The sequence below is a fragment of the Microcaecilia unicolor genome, chromosome 6, assembly GCF_901765095.1.
Source record: "Microcaecilia unicolor chromosome 6, aMicUni1.1, whole genome shotgun sequence".
NCBI lineage: Eukaryota > Metazoa > Chordata > Amphibia > Gymnophiona > Siphonopidae > Microcaecilia > Microcaecilia unicolor.
The window spans coordinates 295,375,570-295,395,540 of NC_044036.1; the positions used below are offsets into that span (position 1 = coordinate 295,375,570).

The 19,971-nt window shown below is 43.5% G+C and overlaps 1 protein-coding gene across 1 annotated transcript in view; it reads right to left on the reverse strand.

Annotated features, from left to right (window-relative positions):
• Positions 1 to 19,971, reverse strand: part of CIZ1 (CDKN1A interacting zinc finger protein 1) — a 100,947-nt gene that overhangs the window by 59,782 nt on the left and 21,194 nt on the right. Inside the window, exons 4-5 of the mRNA XM_030207927.1 lie at positions 18,986 to 19,134; positions 4,675 to 4,825 (exon numbers count right to left, since the gene is read on the reverse strand). Coding sequence (XP_030063787.1) covers positions 4,675 to 4,825; positions 18,986 to 19,134 — 300 coding nt within the window. The remainder of the gene's footprint in view (positions 1 to 4,674; positions 4,826 to 18,985; positions 19,135 to 19,971) is intronic.

Sequence of the window (19,971 nt, forward strand, 5' to 3'; positions counted from 1 at the left end):
TCTGAAGCTGTGGCGAGGACAGTAGAGCCTCTGACTTATCCCGATTAAGGCGAAACCCCCATATTCTTGAAATAATTCCAATAAGGCTGTAAGGGATTCCCTCAGATTTGCCAAGTGAACCAAAAGGTCATCAGCAAACGCTGCCATCATAAAACAAAAGGAACCAATCTGGATACCCCTAATCTCGGAATTTGCCATAATATCCCTAATCAGGGGATCTAACGCCAGCACAAAAAGGAGCAGCGACAGTGGACACCCCTGCCTGGTACCCCTGAGTACTGGAAGCGAGAGTGGACACCCCTGCCTGGTACCCCTGAGTACTGGAAGCACCTATGACACTTGTCCATTCACCAGTACTCGTGCCTTAGGTGCCAAGTATAACGCTTTTATGACTGAAAGGAAGCTTCCTGTAAACCCATAAGCTTTCAGAGAGGCGAAAATAAAGTCCCAATGCACCCTATTAAACGCTTTTTCTGCGTCAAAACTAATAAGTATGGATTGCAACTCTCTCCGTTGTCTATATTCCAAAGTGGTATTTTATGAATATTTTTAGCCACTGATCGCCCTTGCACAAAGCCCACTTCTGCTTCATGAACAATACTAGGCAAAACTCACGCCAAACGATTAGCCATTATTTTAGCCAGTAGCTTAGCTTCATAGTTCAAAAGCGAGATTGGGTGGTAAGATTCCAAAAGCGTAGGGTCTCGGCCTGGCTTAGGCAAAACAATTATGTGAGCCATATCTAAGGATGATGGCAGGGCCTCCTCCTCCACGATCTTATTGAAAAGACCAGTAATGGGGGGTACCACCTCTCCCCCCATTACTTTATAAAATTCTGCTCGAAATCCATCTGGCTCAGGGTCTTTCAACAAGGGGCTGCGGGCAATAGCTAGTGCCACTTCCTCCTCACTTATAGGCTCATTTAAATACTCTTGCTCAGCTTGATCAATTGAGGGCAAGACTACACTCTCCATGTATAAGGACCCAGGGAGTCGCTCCTCCACAGGCAATGCATAAAGTCATCAAAAGTATTCATAAAAACTATCACTTATTGGCCTCATCTGTATGCACTCTAATCCCCCCTCCCCCCGAAGTGTCAGGACTTTTTGAGGGCCCCCCTGCGGATGGATCAAACGAGCCATAAGCCTCCCTGTTTTATTTCCATATTTATAGTATACCTGCGATTTAATGGCCCTCTGGTGAATAAGAGAATTCAACGCTACCTGCAGATCAAGAATTTGTTGGCGCAGTTCCCTTGATGGACATGCCCCCCCCCCCCATTGCCGCCTCACCTTACATAGCTTCGAGCTCAGCCACAGAATTTCCCTATCTTTCATTTTCCTCACATAATGGGAGTAACTTATTATTTCTCCATGCAGAACCGTCTTTGCAGCCTCCCAGTATAACACTGGATCCGTCTCATGAATCGCGTTGTGGGCTTTGTATTCTTTCCAGCATGTTAATATACGGTCCTGAAATCCCGAGTTTTTGTACAAATCCAGTGGAAAAACCCAATGACCTCCTCTGGGCACCAAACCTCCCACCGACCACCTCATCTTCACCCAAGCATGGTCCGAAATAGCATAGGGACCTATTTCTACCTGTTCTACTCTTCCAAATTATCCCCTGGCTGTCAGTATATAATCTATCCGTGCTTGAGTTGAGTGAGCCCGTGACAAATGTGTGTAGTCCCTTTCCATTGGGTGCAGCTCCCTCCACACATCTACTAAATCAAGTACTCGACTTAGCTGAATCAGACCTTTGTTAAGATGATAAGATGCAGCTGCTCCTGGTACACACTTATCTATCCCAGGGTCCCATACAGCATTGAAATCTCCCCCAATTACCAAATATCTATGTCTGTACTGCAGCAGAAGGTTAACGATGGACCTGTAGAATTTCTTATCGTATTGATTCGGGGCATATAGATTACATATAAGATACGTCTGATTCTGCATAGTCACTTCTATTAAAACATATCTTCCTCCTGGGTCCACTGCTAAGGATTGCACTTTATCCACTATCCCCCTCCTTATCAATATAGCCACCCCTCCCTTCTTCCCTTGGGATGTCGCCGCTACACAAGTTCCCACCCACCAAGTTTTAAGCTTAACATGCTCCTGGGCATTTAAATGTGTTTCCTGTAACTGCAATATCGACTTTATGCTTTTGTAAATGATGAATAATTTTTGATCTTTTTATGGGCGAGTTAATTCCCCCCACATTCCAAGTCACCAAATTCACCATTTACACTTGACCAGTTTGGTGTCCCTTTGGAACAATAACCAGCCATAGGACCAGAGGGGGTGTCCCAGCTCACCTCCCCTGCTAAATTGTATCTCTTGGTCGATCCCATCCCAGATCTGTATTTCCAACCTATCACCCCACCAGAAACGTCTTATCCTATATATCAACCCCTCCTTGTCAGTCCTCTTCGCTCTCTGCCCTTTCCCACCCACTCCCCCCTAACCCCTCAACCTCCCCTCCCTCCCCCACTCACTTCCTCAGGACTCCTTTTATCAACCCTTTCTAAGAGCAGCCACACCCAACACCTCCCCCCTGTCACCCCTTTGCAATTGCATTCAGACCTATCTCCCTTCCATCAGAAACCCCGCAATCGTCCAAATCATCAATTCTCATCAACCCACTAAAGGCATATTTTCAAAGCACTTAGCCTTCCAAAGTTCCATAGGTTTCTATGGAACTTTGAAGAAAGAAAAAAAAAAAGGAGGGGGGAGCAGGCGAACGCACTTCCTCCGCCTCTCCTACCATCTACATGACTCGAACGGTGTTATGTCCAAACTTTTGCCTCTCAGCTGGTGGCTCAACGCCGTTCCCTCTCCCCTCCATATAACATCAGTCTTACAGTGCCCTGCAACCACCACTGGAAGTCACTCAAAACGATTATGGTCAAATTCTTCCTCACACACCTCACGAACTTAAACGTGAAAGTAAACATCCCGGTCCGATTGAACTTCTGTATCAAAGTCCCACCAAACTGGGGAATTATTAAACTTCTTCAACAATTCACCTTCGTTTCTGCTTCACTCTCCCGGTTATTTATCTGCGCCAGAAATTCAAGTGCTTTCTCCACCGAAGTATAGGTTTGTGCAGATCCCTTGTAATTAACTTTGAAGTATTGCGGGGTACAGCAAAGCAAATTTTATTTTTGCCTCGAATAACTTAGTGCACACCGGAGCAAAAGATCTGTGTTGCACCGCTACTTCCGCCGAGTAGTCTTGAAAGCACAAGATCTTTGTATTTCCATACATAAGAGATTTCCCAGCTCATATGGCCTGCGAGATTGCCTGTTTATGTTGAAAGTTCAAGATCTTGAGGATCACCACTCTGGGTTTTGCATGCAGGTTTTGTCTGGATCCAATCCTGTGTGCCCTTTCCACTCGAATCGGACCAAAACTTTCTCCCAGTTGTAATTCTTTATGGATCCAATTTTCCAAAAAGTCCACCAAGTCTCTATCCATTATGCTTTCTGGTAAGCCCACCAATCGCAGGCTATTCCTGTGTGACCTATTCTCAAGATCTTCTACTTTAGCCTCTAGTGCAAGGAATCCTGCGTTTGTTCAACCACAGTGACCCGATCTTCCACCTCGCTGGTACGTTGTTGAAAAGTCACACATTCTTTTGCCAGCTCCATTAACTCTAATTGCATTCGCTCCAATTTGGAATCCAAAGGGGTAAATTGGCGTTCCAGTTGCTCTTCCATCACTACCGACATCTCCATGGTGATCTCCATCACCCTTGCCGAAGAAACAGTGGAGCCTGTGGGACTCGAAGGCACCGCCATCTTGTCATCCGCGGCTCTCCCCTTGGCTCTTTCTTTGTGCGCTGATCTTGCTGCCATCGCTTCAATTTACCCTGATCAAGCAATCTGGAATGTACTTCACTCTTTCTTATGCAGTTTTATGCTGCGTGAGGTCCGATTATCTTGCAACTATTCGCGGGGAAACCGCCAGGAGAGACTTAGCCTAGCGTCTGTCCTCCAGCATAGCATCACGTGACCTCCCCTACTCATGATTTTAATAAACCTCAAAGTATCCCCCTCAGTCATATCTTCTTCAATTGAAATGCCTTTCATCATAAAAGGGTTAGAATGTCTTTATCATTTTGGCTGCCCTTCTCGGTACCTTTCCTAGCTTTTTCTTTCTCTTTTTTTTTTTGAGATACTGAGTGTCAAGAACTGCATACAGTATTCAATGTGTGGTCACATACAGGACACTGATAGAAAATTGAAAACTAACTGCCATCACACATATTAGAATAACCCAATAAACCACACTGTCCTACTATCATACTTGAGGGAGTGAAAAACTGGCAAGACCAGCACTCCTGAACAGAGATCCTGCCACATTGCACATGAGACTAAACAAAGCACACAAGCATTTGATAGCTCAGATATGCAAAGTGAAAACTGAGATCCTGCCACACTGCACATGACACTAAACAAAGCACACAAGCATTTGACAGTTCAGATATGCAAAGTGAAATGAGTCTCAGACACGCTGACTGCATAACCCTATACTGGCACCAATGCTTTGAGCAGGTGCATATCACCTACTGTAGAGGTCACAGTCTCTCCTTCTTAACTGTGAGCAAGCAATCAATATCACTTGCAGCAATTACTTTCCCCTGGTATGACTTGGTAAACATCCTTACCTTTTGCTGAACTTGAACTGTCCTTGCTCTCTGGCAGAGTTTGAGAATCCTCTCCTTTGTGTTCTTCCTGCTCTCTCTCTTCACTCCCCTTTGCCTGAGGCAAAGATCCTTGACCTAGCTCTCTCTTCCGATCAAAAATCCTTTGGTAGTCCTGCAGTGAACATAAGTATCATCAAGCTGGGTTAAACCAGAAGTTCATCAAGTACCTGGCACATCCCAAAAAGTAGATCCATTCCTTGTTGTTCACTCCTAGGCATAAATGGTGCTTTCCCCGTATCTACCTAAAATTACGTTACCATGGCTGTGTAGATAAACAGAAATACCACAAGAGCTAGAAACTTAAATTTGTAGAACTGCTAATAGCCAAGTTTTTAAATAAAGACCAAGCAGATTCACCTTAATGGATCAAAAAAATGGAGAAAAAAATATCTCAGGACCATAACTCATACTTCACCCTTTTTGATTATGTTTGGAAGTGGAATTATTTTCTGACTTGTGAAGGCATTTTTGACTCTGCTCTTGCTGTTGTGTTTGCAAGTATGAGTTATGGTCCTGAGATATTTTTTCTCCACTAGGGTGAATCTGCTTAGTTTTTGTATAGCTAAACAACCATAGCTCTGCTGCAGAATTGCAGCTTTGGCTCCCAAGGGTCAAATTGCTGCTACTCTTGATACAATTCTTTAATCAGTTACCAACCTAGAAAGAGGCATTGCCTCCTTTTCCATAACTTTTTATTTTCAATCTCACTGGAGATTTTATTAACTGCCTTCTGAAAATCCAACACACAATATCTACTAGCTCACTCTTGTCCACATGTTAACACTTTCAAAGACATCGAAGTTACTTATCTGTAACAAGGTTTCTCCACAGAATAAGTTACACACTGGCGTGAATCTTCAACAGCACCAGGGACAGAATAGTTATTCTAGAGCACAAAAGGAGAAGTAAGATCTTACCTGCCAATTTCTTTTCCTTTAGCTCCTCCAGACCAGTTCAGATGAGCATGTTATGCACTCCAACCAGAAGGAGACAAAAAAAAAGCCACTAACCTCAAAATTGAACCTATAAGTACCCTGTGTAGCCCCCCTCACTGGTTAGTATTGCAATATCAAAGCTAGATGTAAGACCCATGGAGTCTTACCAGATAAACCAGAAGAAAAGAATTTCACTAAGAAATGCACACATGTTGTTGTTGTTGTTGTAATAATAATAGGGACCCTTAAGGCCCATAACAAACCAACCAACCAAATTGAATAGAATTAGTCTCTCTTTTTTCTTTTAATGGTGCTGCTTCTGCACTTGTGCCACATGCCAAACAGTAGGATAGGTCTGAAGGAACTAAAGGAAAGAAAATTGGCAGGTAAAATCTTATTTATCTTTCCTTATCATTCCTCCAGATTAGTTCAGATAAGCGTGAAGTACCAAAGCAGTAACATCATGAGGGTAGGGCCCCCTAAGACTGTGAATAAAACCCAGTATCCAAAACAGATGTCCTGCTGCACCTGAACTTTCAAGCAATAGTGTTTAGCAAAGAAATGCAGCAAAGACCAAGTACCTGCTCCACAAATGTCCAGAAGCATCAGCAGATTACACGCTACCCAGAAGACCACCTACCCCCTTCATGGAGTACACTCTAAGCACCTGCAGAACCTGATGCCTGTTAGGAATATATGCCGATGCAATACCTTCCTTCAACTATCTTGAAATGGACACTTTAGATACTGCTTCTCCTTTCCTGTCACCAAAGAGCCGACATGACCTGCAAAATTCTTCTAAGATATTCCCAAGGGTTTCTTCGACCATCCGGATAAAGACACCGCTTCTCCATGTCGCCCATGGCATCTGTTAAGACCGGCAACACCACTGCTTTGTGCACATGGAAAGAGGATACTGCCTTAGGGAAGAAGGAAGGAATAGTCCCAAGAGCCACCTTGTCCTTATAAAACTCTAAGAATAGCTAGCTGCCTACATGAAAGGGCTTGTAACTCCAAAATATTTCTCACCAAACAGACTGCCACCAAGAAAACAAACAGTCTTAAGTGTTAAATCCTTCAAGGACACCACTGAAAGTGGCTCGAAAAGTGACTTAACCATGGCTGAGAGAACCAGGTTAAGATCTCAAGGAGGAACAACCAGATGCCTCGGAGGCCACAGCAACTTGACCCCTCTCAGAAAACTGATGACAAATGGGTGAGAGGTCATCGGGGTTTGGTTCTCAGTAAGCCGTTAGCATACCAAGGCTGAAATCTGTACCTTCAGAAAAGCTAACTCTAAGCCCTTATCCAAACCATCCTACAAAAAATCCAATGCATTGGGGACTGAGGTCCGCAATGGAACTTTCTGCTCCATGTTTCCAAGATTCGTCAGATGCAAATAGGCCTGCACTAAGAATTGAGCATGGTAGAGATCACACAATATCCTCTTTTTAAGAGACATGCCCTCTCATAAGCCAAGCTACAAGACAATACAGAGACAGATCTGGTATCTGCATAGGACACTGCCACAAGCTGTCTGAGACCAGAGACTTCAGAGGAGCTCCTGCCATCAGAGGAACCAGATCTCAGTACAAAGGATGCCTCAGCTAATCAAGCCCACCAGAATCACCAGACCCCCATGATGCTCTATTCACTTGACGATCCTCCCTATAAGAGGTCACAGTGGAAATATGTACAGGAGAATCTACATCAGCAACACCTGACCTATGGCATCTACACCTTCCGCTTGAATGTCCTTTTGATGACTGAAGAATCAAGGGACTTGGCACTGCTTGTTGGGGCTATGAGATCCAGCTCCAGGCCACCCCATCACCACAAAGGCCTCAAGACCTAGACTCCAAATTGACAGATTCAACGAATTGTGGCTCTGATAGTCTGCCTGTACACTGTCCAACCTGGCTGCTGAGATATCCAATTGGTGGATCTCTGTCCAAACAAACAGAAAAGCTGCCTCTTGCACCACCTATGGGCTCTTTGTTCCACCCTGATTAATATATGCCACTGTTGTAACATTGTTGGATAGAATGCAAATCAGCTTATACTGTGTCCAGCTTAGGAAGGCCTAAAATACCAAATGGACTGTCCTGGCATCCAGTCTGTCTTGCTGGGACCACAGACCCTGAGTCAGCTGCCTCAGAGAGTGAGTGCTCCTGCCTTCAGACGTGTGTCCATGGTGGCTAGAATTCATTCTGGAGACTCGAGGTGCATCCTGCGGGTGTAGATGATCCTTCACCAACTCCCAGGCAACTCTCCCTCACCTCCCCTGTTAAGGAAAAGCAAACCTGCAGGTCCTGCGACTGTGGAGACCAACAAATGAGAAGGGAATGTTGTAATGGGCATGTGAGCCGTGGCTGTAGGTATCCTAGAGGTACTTATATATACGATAACATTAGCAGATAGCAATACTCTGGACTCGTGTCTAGGAGGCGTACCTCTATAGCCCAAACGACAAGCTAGCTGTTGTGATAGGAATGAACAATGCCACAGATGAAATACATTATTTTATTAGGTAAAGAGAAAATATATATATAAATAGTTCTGAAGCAAAGTGCCAAGCAAAATACAAAAATAACTTGCTATAAAAATAGATTATCACCAGAATAGATAATACAATCTGATTATCCTAATGTACTAACTAACGGAGTGATTTCACAACCCAGTACCATCATGAATTCCTAATGATTGTTATAAGAACTTATCACACATCTTAGGCAAAATACAGTGATCAGCTGAATACACAGACCAAAAGTCCTGCCGTACCTATCTTTCTCGGACAAAACTAAGAACTAATTATCCCCGACTATAGGTAATAAATCCTGGTACCTCACCTTGCCGTCTGTGACAGACTCCCAATGGTAGAGAAGCGGATTTTTCCTCTGACTCGAGCTGAGGTCACAGCGAGACAGTCCAGAAATAAGTCCAAGAGTATCTGAATGTAGATTACACAGTCTTAGATAAGGCCTGAGGTTGTAGCTGAGCAGACACTGTGAGTTTGTTACGAGGCACGCAGTTCACTGGTGTTAGGAAAATCAGTCTCTGCTCTTCTGAGCGATCTGTTCACCTGCAAATCTTCCGGTGTGTCTCCCCCCTCTGCTCTTCTTTCCCCTGCTCCCTTTCTTCAGTCCAAACCTTAGGTATCCAAGCGTCAGATGATACCTATGGATCAATCACATTCGATGACCTAATGTCCAGCCAGCTGCATGGTCAAAGAGAGAGCCCTTGTTATAGATGGTATGCAAACTCCCTGCCTGGCTATACTCCTCAAAAGTTCCCAGGAGATAATGGCTAGTTGGCAACAAGGTATATGTCCTTGGATGAAGTAATCTTGAAATGCCCAGCAATCTCAATCCTCAGCAGTAATTGGTCTTGGCAAGAAAGCCGGATTCTGATAGTTACAGATGTATTCAGGCATATCCCTGTAGAATTCATATTATTATAAGAATGGTTCGGGCTTGTATAGGTCCAGATCAGCAAAGGTGAGATCTCAGGTAAATACCCCTACATGGCCCACAAAACTACCTCTACAGTTGCCATCATGGACCCCAACACTTGAAAGTAATCTCACGCTTGTGGCTTGACAACTGACAACAGACCGCGAATCTGCTCCAGCAAATTTGAGGTCCTGTTGTCTGTAAGGAAAGGCAAAACACACAGTGGATCCAAAAAAGTCCTCTCACAATGAGTGTCTTCCTGAACAAGGTCTTTATTGACAGTAGCAGAAATGACCCGACACGTGACGTGTTTCGGCCGTGAGGCCTGCGTCAGGGGTCTAGTATTATCTGTAGAAAAAAGTACCTTGTAGATCAGATGAAAAAAATATAGCACTAAAGCTGCTAACAACGATATCGTACACAAGAAAACGCTGTGCTGCTTTGTGAAACGAAATGTATGGCAAAACGACGTACACAAGAAAACGCTGTGCTGCTTTGTGAAACGAAATGTATGGCAAAACGTCTGTAAGGAAAGTGCATAACTGGTATTGAAACACACACCCAATATTCTATCATCTATCCAGCTGACCTCCTTCAACAAATGAATCACCCATGCTGTGTCCTGAGATCTCTTTTGAGCTGACTTTGCTCAAGCAACAATTGTCCAAGCTCCATCACCAGATGGAAAGGCAGGGCGTAAAATTGCCAATACTGATGCAGAACAGCAAACTTTAGATAACACTGATGGGACTGTGCAAATATACTTTGGAAAAATCAAGAAATTTGCCTTGCTGAACCATCATTGCACTTAAAGTTTCTATATGGAATTGAGGCACCCAAAGAGCTTGGTTGATTATGATGTAAAATAGAACAAAATATGCCTTCCCCTCTTGGGGACAATGAAGTAGATGGAGTACATTCCCGTATCTCTTTCTGCCCAAGGAACCACACCACGGCCCATATTAATTTACTTATTTATTAGAATTTAATATACCACTCGAAATAACTATCAGACCTGAGTGGTATACATAAAATGATATAAAATCAAAACAGTGGGAAAGGAACTCCATTTTCAGACAGGAAACATGTATCTCATTCATACAATAACAAGCAGGGCTCAAACATGCAAACTATAGGGATCAGGGGAAGGAGCGAACTTAAAAGCCAAATCCGCATAATCTGGTAAAAGGAAGAGAGGAAGGAACGGATAAAAGGTAAGTGACAGCCCCATGAGCAATAACCCCTCTCGGGAGTTTATGTTATAGATTTGTTGAAATAACCAGGTTTACAGCACAGTTTTAAAGTTTTTAAATGAAGGTTCAGCCATGACAGTCAAAGAACAGAGTTCCAAAAGAAAGGGGCAGAAAAATAGAAGGCACAGTGATGAGAAAGTTGGGCTGGTTCAGGACCTGGAAGTACAAGGCGAAAAAAATTGACAGAGCAAAGTAAGTGTACTGGAGAATAAGAATAGTCAATGATGCCAGGTAGTCAGGGGTTCCAGCTTGAAGCCTGAAAAGTCAGTGTGAGAAGTTTGAATATAATTTGCTGTTCAATAGATAATTAGTGAAATTTTTGCAACTGGAGGGTAACATGATCATACTTTTTAGAATGATGGATCAGTTTAACAGCAGTGTTCTGGATTGTCTGAAGCTTCTCAATGTTTGTGCGTGAACAGCCAAGGAAAATGATGTTGTAATAATCTAGTCTAGAGACAGGAGGGACAAGACCAAGGAGTGAAATGTAGTGTGGTCAAAGTAATGGCATATAGTGTGTAGTTGTCGAAGCACAAAAAAACAAGTTTTAGACAGATATGATACATGAAGGAAGAAAGTCAGGTGAAAGTCTAGGATGACTGCTAGATACCGAAAAGAATCAACTGGAACAATGTATGTACCAAAGAAACAGAGAGGAGAAGTAGGAATAGTTAAGCCACCAGAAAAACAATAGGCCACAGTCTTGTTTGTTGAGTACCAATTTGTGATTTGAGAGCCACTGAGAAACCAAATCTAAACAGTTTTGCGGAGGGCCATAGTTGCACCAACCTCTGCAGGTCTCTCTAACAACCTCCACCTTCCAGTAGCAGCAGAAGGGGAATCAGGAAGCTGTTCTTCAGAGGCCATGGAAACTTTAGTGTATAACCATCTCTTACAATCCCCCTCTACAGCTGCCCCAAAAGAACTGTCCTCTCTGAAAATATTCAGATACTAGGAAGCACTTGCCCAATCTGGACGGTATCATCAAGCATCTCAAAACCAGCCACGTGCCAAGAAACCATGACTAGTCCCTTTGGGTTTGTCCTCCAGCAACCTGGCAACATCAGAATCCCCAAAGAGTTTTGCCAACTTATCTAACTTGTCTGGGCGCTGATATCGTACAGCCTGATCAACTTGGACTTAAAGGCCAAATCCGCTGATCAATTTCTTAACCAAAGGGGCCATGACTGGATTAGGACATCTATGCCCTCCAATCTTGTCCTTACTTATAGCACTATACTTTTGTCAGTGGTCATTTTTTTTTTTTAACTTATGGCGCTGAATGTTCATTTTACCCTTGCATACAAGGTCTTAATGTTTTTGAACTGATATGTGCTTTTTCTTTTTTAGCATTGTATGTTTATTAGTAGTCAGAGTCTGTGTGCATTTTTTACTGTTTCAGCATTTAAATGTGCAGCGATGTTCATTTCATAAGTTAATTTTAGTATTTGTGTTTTCAAAGTGAGTTTAATTTACTTTTGTATTCATTGTTATTATGGCACTGCACCACTATTTTTTGTCACCACATACTGTGTTTTATTGTGCCATTTTTTTTTTGATGCACAGAGACCTCTATCTCACGATTTGACGTCACTGGTAGCGATTTTTATTTTTCCTTATTTTTTTTCCATTTTTAGGGATGGCGTTTTAGTGAGATTTTAGAAATCTACCCACTTTTTAAGTTGGTAGCATGTTTTTTTTTTTTTAACTTTCATGTTTTGACGCTATTTAATTTGCATAATCTTGCTTAGAAGTATTTTTAAATCTTATTTCTGGGGAGTTTCTAAGCTTTTTATTTACCCCCCTGTTTAGTAAGCCATGCTAGCAGCTGCCGTGGACTAATGCCGACACATTGTCGTGTGGCTTTGTAAACAGTGGGGTAGGTTTTCTAAGTTAGGGTACTGTTTTGTGATCTATGTGATTGAAACTAATTAATTTCTTTTTTGTTTGCAAGTTGTTTTGGCGCCAGCTTGTTAGTGACCATAGTGTGGGTATATGTGTTGCTGGTCTCGCTAACATTTCTTTTTCCAGCGATACTGCTGTATGCTTGTGAGCACGTTGCCATCTCCTGGAGAGTGGTTGGTAAAAATTTTTAACGTTCAGTTTGTTAATACACTGTACATGTTGCCATTTTCTGGAGAGTAGCAGTTAGAGAAGTCTTTTTATTCACAGATTCTCTTTGTTTCAGTTATTATAGATGTAACATAGTAACAGATGTGAAATCACTTTGCTGTTTTTTTCATTTGTTACAGTGCCTTATCCAAGAGGTTAGTGAGCAAGTATTGAGTTGGATAGTACATAAGTGTTGCCATACTGGGACAGACCGAAGGTTCATCGAGCCAAGTATCCTGTTTCCAACATTGGCCAATACAGGTCACAAGTACCTGGCAAGATCCAAAAACAGTACATTTTATGCTGCTTTTCAAACCACTTTCTTTTTAATGTATTAGTTTATTTAATATTTTTTACTTTATGTTTTGTTGTAGTATATTTTTGATGGTGAAGAGCTTTATACACACCACATAGGTATGTGACCTGTTTTTACTAATATGTAATGTATTATGGCATGAATGCCTCACTTTTCTAAGGGTATAAAGCCAAGATGTTGCTTGTTTGATTGACATACATTACTGTTTGTGCTTACTGTAGGCCCTGTTTACTAAGGTGCGATAGCATTTTTAGTACTCGCTAAAAGTCGCCCATATGTTTCTATGGGCAACTTAACATTTAGAACATGCTAATCATTAGTGCGCGCTAAAAACACTTACGCAGCTTAGTAAACAGCGCCCTGTAAATATATATACAACTTAAGCTGCAGCTTTTATGACTCAGGCACTATATACGTTTTATTTGATTCTCTATAATTATGTCTTCAAATTATATTTATAATTTTTTTTTTTTTGATTTATAAATTTTTATTGAACATCAAACAATATAACAATAATCTGGAGCCCAGGACTCCCACAACTTTCCAACAAGTCAAAAGTCAAACCATTTCCACAAAGCTTTTTTCTTTCCCCCCACTCCCACCCCCTCCCCCTCCCCCCCCTCTTACCCTCCCCCCTACCCTTCCCACCCTTCAGCGCTGTAACTTAACCAGCCCTGTTCACTATGTTTCCAGTAAAAAGTGTCTCCAAATGCATCCATTCTTCTGCAGTGTGACAATATCTCCCTCTACGTCTGTCCGTCATCTTTTCCATAGCCACTATTATCCTAAGCCTCTCCACCCAATCCTTTCCCGTAGGGCCCTTAGTTTGTTTCCAATTTAAGGCCACAATGGTTTTCGCCGCCGCAAAACCCATTCTTTTTATTCTGCATTGCCATCTCTTCCCCCTCCTATTGCCCCAGCCCAGCAAGCACCACTTAGGATCACATGGGACCAAATTACCCAATATTGTAGTTAGCAACCCTGTTACTTCCCCCCAGAATACCTGTAGTACCGGACACTCCCACCAAATATGAAAGTATGTCCCCCTCCCAATCTTACATCTCCAGCATGTGTCAAGGGCATCTGGAAACATTGCCTTTATTTTATCAGGTGTGTAATACCATCTGCTTAGTATCTTGTACGCATTCTCTTTTATAAGGACACAAATAGATGCTTTCTTGGCCTCTAAACAAATTCGCCTCCATTCTATTTCAGTCAATTCTGTTTCCAGATCCTTCTCCCACGCCTTCATGTATGGTAATTTTACAAATTCCACTCCCCTAATATAATCATAAAGTTTAGATATCCCTCTCCCCTGTAGATCTATGGTACCCCACAGATTTTCAAATTTTTCTGTTATGGTTGGGTCCTCCTTCACCCCTATCTCCCTCCACATATAGTCCTTCACCTGCATGTATGCAAATATGTCTGACACAGGGAGTTCATATTCCCGCCTAAGTACCTCAAAGCTTTTGATCGCCCCATTCTCCAGGAGTTCCCGAAACCGAATCAATCCCTTTTGAAACCATGTGTGGAGAACCCGATTTTCTTTCCCCCCTATAAACCCTGGTTCTTGTGTTATCCAAGCATATGTGGATCTATTCCGGGTTTTCCTCAGTCTTTTCTTAAGAGTTCCCCATAATCTCAGCAAATGGGATACAAAGGGATTCAAGGCCATCCTCCTATACTCCACATCCGGGATTGAGCCCCACAGTAACGCATCCAAATTTCCCCCCTGTACAAAGATCTGCTCCAGATTAGTTATTGGTGAGAGGTCTACTTTACTCCATAGTCCTATCTGCTGCAATTGGGACGCCCAATAATACCAAAGGATATTCGGCATGCCCCTTCCCCCCTGTTCCACAGTCCGCCACATAATCTTCCTTGATAAACGGGCCTGTTTCCCACCCCATACAAAGCCTCCCAACTCCATTTGTAGTTTGTAAATCTCCCCTTTGGGGACTAAAATAGGCAATGTCTGAAACAGGAATAGCAACCGGGGAAGGATATTCATTTTTATGGCTGCTATCCTACCCCACCAAGACAGCCAACCCAGCTTCCATCTACGTAAGTCCTTTCTGATTTCTCTAAAAAGAGGTAGATAATTCAACATGTATAAACTATTAAGGTCTCTCGAGATGTTAATACCCAAATATTTGAAGCTAGTAGTTGTCACCCTGAAATCAAAGTTATTCCCCAACTGTGCCATCTCTGAATCTAATATCGTGATGCCCATTAGTTCAGACTTATCTAAATTAACCTTAAAGCCCGATAAGGTTCCAAAAAATTTCAATTCCCTCATTATTATAGGTAACGTCAGGAGCGGGGAGCCTACATAAAACAGTATGTCGTCGGCAAATAATGCCATTTTGTGATCTCTTCCCCCCATTCGGATCCCTTTAGCATCCCTTAGCATTCTTATTCTTTGTGCCAGGGGCTCTATAGAGATAGCAAATAACAACGGAGAGAGGGGGCAGCCCTGCCGCGTTCCTCTTTGAATGACAAATGAGTTTGACCAACCCCCATTAACTTTGATCCTGGCCACCGGTGTTGTATACAGCCCTTTCACCCACCCCACAAACAGGCTTCCTAGCCCCATTTCCAACATTACCTCCCATAAATACTCCCATTCGACTCTGTCGAAAGCTTTCTCAGCGTCGACTGTGAGCAGGGCCAGTGAATCCCCCCTTTTCTGTGCTCCCCAAATTATATTTAGAGTTCGTCTGATGTTATCGCTCACTTGTCGGTGCATTATAAATCCTGACTGGTCTATGTGTATAAGTGAAGGAAGCAGTACCTTCAATCTCTCCGCAATTACCTTGGCCAGGATCTTAACATCGACGTTAAGTAGGGATATCGGTCTATATGACCCACATACCGTGGGATCTCGTCCCTGTTTTAGTAGTACCGAGATCCCTGCCTCCCTCATACTCAATGGCGGATTGCCTTCAACAAAACATACATTCCCAACCCTTACCAAGAGTGGACCTAATTCCTGCTGAAAGATCTTGTAAAATTTAGCAGTGTAACCGTCCAATCCTGGTGACTTCCCACTCTTCAAACCTCTAATAACTGAAAACACCTCTTTAAGATCCATTGGAGCTTCCAGTTCCGCCCTCTGTTCAGCTGTTATCTTTGGTAAATCTAATTCCTGTAGGAATTCTAGAATGTCATGTTTCTGAGGCCCTTCTCCCTTTGCATACAATTTTGCATAGAAGTTCACAAATTGTTCTCTAATTTCATCGTCCTGATAGTAGAGCCTATCATTTACCCCTTTAATTTTAACAATTGTATTTTTTATCCTTCGTTCCCTAAGCCGCCTTGCTAGCATGTTTCCCGCCCTATTACTAAATTCAAAAAAGTTCTGCTGCATTAACCCTCTATGGAATTCCATCTTTTTCAGCTGTATAGTTTGTAATTCCGTTCTCCACTTAATGAGTTCTTCCAAATTCTGAGCTCCACCCACCCGTTGATGTCTAACTTCCTGTCTTACCAGCTCTTTCCGCACCTGTAATTCATGGTGTTCTCGTTCCTTTTTCCTACAAGCCCCTTTTTTAATGAGATGTCCCCGGATCACCACCTTTAATGCATCCCACACAGTTCCCACCCCCACCTCTCCGTTGTCATTAAATTTTAAATATTCTTTAATAGCTTCTCGAATTTCCTGACAGTCTGTCATTTGATCTAGTAGAGTTTCATTAAGGCGCCACAGCTTTCCCATTCTCTTACATCCCCTCCCCTTCAGTGCAATCCAGACTGGAGCATGATCTGAGGCATGAATGCTCTCAATCTCCGTCTGATGAATTGCCCCCCATATCCCCCTACTGCACCATAACATATCAATTCGTGCATAAGTGCCCTGGGCATGTGAGTAATGGGTATATGTTCTTTGAGCTGGATGCTGGAGTCGCCACACATCAAGTAAATCTAATTCCCTCATCAATTTACGTAACATACGTCTATTGGCTCCCCCCCCCACCCACTCCCCCTTTAGAGTGGTCAATCTCTTCTACCGTATAATTGAAATCCCCCCCCAAGAGAATCTTCCCCTCCACAAAGCTCGCTAATTCTTGCCTAAGATGATCATAAAACCTCCCCTGGCCTACATTGGGTGCATAAACATTGATAAGTGTGAGTGGGCCCTCATTTGTTCTCCCCTTAATGGCAATGCATCTCCCTTCCCTTTCTTTGTAAACATCCTCTTTAACAAATTGCACATGTTCCTTCACATAAATTGCCAACCCTCCGGTTTTACTCCCCTTGGGATCTGCCAACGTAAAGCCTTCTCCCATTCCTTTATTGAGTATCAAATGTGTATCCTGCGACCTAATGTGAGTTTCTTGTAGGAAGACTATGTCCCAGTTCATTCTGCGCAATTCTCTAAAAATCACGCTCCTCTTATTAGGGCTGTTCAAACCATTTATATTCCATGACCCCACCCTTAACCCCCCTCCCCCCGTCCCCTCCCCCCTTCCTCCCAATCACGGGCCCGTCCCTCAACTGGCCATCCACCCGTCTGCCAGTTTTGCCCCTCAGGAAGTGAGCCCTCCCCAGAGGACCGCTCATTAACCATAAACTCAGTCATCAGCATTCCCCAACATTTCCTTTCCCCCTGCATCTCTATCCCGTCATATAACATTACATAACAACCTGCAGGTCACCCCGCTTGTCTGTCTTCAGACCAAATTTCAAACCAAAAAGTCTATACTTGACTTTCTTCAAGTTCCATCTTCATTTTCAAGTGCCGAACGCCCCACAGACTGTGATCTATATTCCTTCTGTCTGGTAACCGTCTGCCATCCATTTCGCTCCTTTCGAGCCGGGCTATTCTGCTTCTGCAGTTGTGCTTCCTCCACCTCTCTCGGCAAATCTGAACACCCCATATCGCGTAGAAGTTTCCATGCCCCCAAGTGGGATTGTAGTCTGCGAGTGCTGTTACCAACAGTAATTTGTATTCCAAATGGATGTAACCACCGGTATCTCAGGCCGGCCTTCTGGAGGTATGTCGTGACTTCTTTAAAATCTCTCCTCCGTTGTAATGTTTTCTTTGCCAAATCCTGGAACACTTTGATTTTCCCTGATTTCCATTCTATTTCTCCCATATTTCTCGCTTTCCGCCACACCTCTTCCTTCACAGAGAACTTGTGAAAGCAAGCTATTATGTCCCTCGGCATTCCACCTCGTTGTGGCCCCAAACTCCTATGGGCCCTCTCGATTTCCACCGGCTCCCCCCTTGCTTCTTCTTCGGAGCCGGTGTCCTGCTGTAATAAGAAGGCACATAAATCCTTTACCGTCTGGGCTGCATCTTTGAATTGATCGTCCTCCGGCACCCCCTTGAATCTCAAATTGCACCTCCGTGAGCGATTCTCCAGGTCTTCCAACGCCATCTCTATCTCTAGCTTAGATTGCTGTTCCGATTTTAGAGATTTCCGCAGGTCCCGAACCTCTGCTGACACAGCTTCAGTCTTTTCCTCCGCCTCTGCCAGCCGGTTGCCAATCTCTTTCATTTCCTCTCGCAACTCCGCGACTGCTGAGTGTAGGCTGCGCCTCGTTGTTACCATTTCCGTTTTTATTTCTTTAAACCACCTTACAAAGTCCTGTTTGCAAATTTCTGTGTCACTTGCCCCATTCTCCTCGGGGTCCGGATCCGACTCGTATTCCTCGGCCGCCATTTTGGAGCCTCATGTCATCGTTCGCGCTCCTGCACTCCCGCTCGGCTTCGGTGCCTCAGAGGCGAATTTAAATTTGGCCAGCTTCTTCTTCGCCGCCATTCCGCTTGTGATCTCGTTATCTGAAGACAGGTCTCTTCGATTTGAGTGGGGAATCTCTTAATTTCGCCTCGGAGCTGACAGAGCTCTTTAGCTAAGCAGCCATCTCCAGGGGCTGACGTCACTTCCTCCCCTTCTATATTTATAATTTTTTTATGCATGTCATGGTTTTAATTCTTTGTTTTGTTTTAAATTATTGTTTTATTATTAATATATTTTTTACTGTTTATTAAGTTGTAACTTTGATTATTTTATAGCCCCTGATGTAGCCCCTATGTGGGTGAAACACGGCCTGTGTCAGGCATTATTTTGGTTTGTATTGCATCAATAAAGATTTGTTTGTATCTCATACTAATCTGCTTTGTTTGTAAACCAGACACTCACAGCATTTCTCATCATATTCAAAATCTCCTTTAAGAGCATTCAATCTTCTCACCTTCTCATACATCCGGTTTTGCTGCTGGAATGGGAAGCTGAAGCGTAGGGGCTTCATGGAGAACCCTACAGGAGGAGGTCCCAGAAGTGAATGCTGTGTAGCCTGAGGGAAAACCTGCTGCAGTCCTATGTTAAATCCTCGAAAGTTGCCTGCAGAAACATTTTGCAATGTAATGTAATTTATTCATTTCAGATCTCACTCTGCCAAGTATTATGCACGTCACAATAAAAACTCCAACTCCAGAAATCCAACATATCCAGCGACTAATTTAGCTACTAGACCCATAACATTGGGCAAAAAGCAGAGGTTTCAAGGTTCTGCAAAATTTCGAAAAGTTACTGATTCTGCATAATTCATAAGGGGGTCCTTTTACAAAGCTTTGGTAAAATGTGGCCTGCAGTAGTGTGGGTGCATCTTTTTGGCGTGCGCTGGGTCACTTTTTACCATGGATGGGAAAAAGGCAATTTTTTTAATGGGCTAGGAAATAGGCGTGCGTAAAAATTAAAACTAGGGCATGCCTATTTACAGCCTGAGCCCTTACCGCCAGCCAATAGATCTCCTCCTCGTCGTCATCGGGCCTCACTGTGTCCCGCCCTCGCAGAAATAGGAAGTTACCTCAGAGGAGGGCGGGACACAGTGAGGTCCCACGACAACGAGGAGATCTACTTCTTTTACAAGCAGGGCAGACGCAAGGCGCTGCCTGCCATGCCGCTTCACTGATTTTTTTTAAAGGTAGGGTGGGAGCAGCAGGTGCGGAGCACCCCCCCACCTGCTGACACCCGGGGCGGACTGCCCCCATCGCCCCGCCCTAGCTACGCCACTGCTTCCAACTCAAGCTCAATACCCTCCTACTGCTGTCTGGAATAAGGATAGCCCAAGAAACCCAGCTGCAAATAAACTTGCAGCCAGCAGAGGGAGCTCCACATCTTTTAATGAAAGGTTGCTAGGCAACCAAATACAGGAAAAGAAGTTCAGGAAAAATCCTG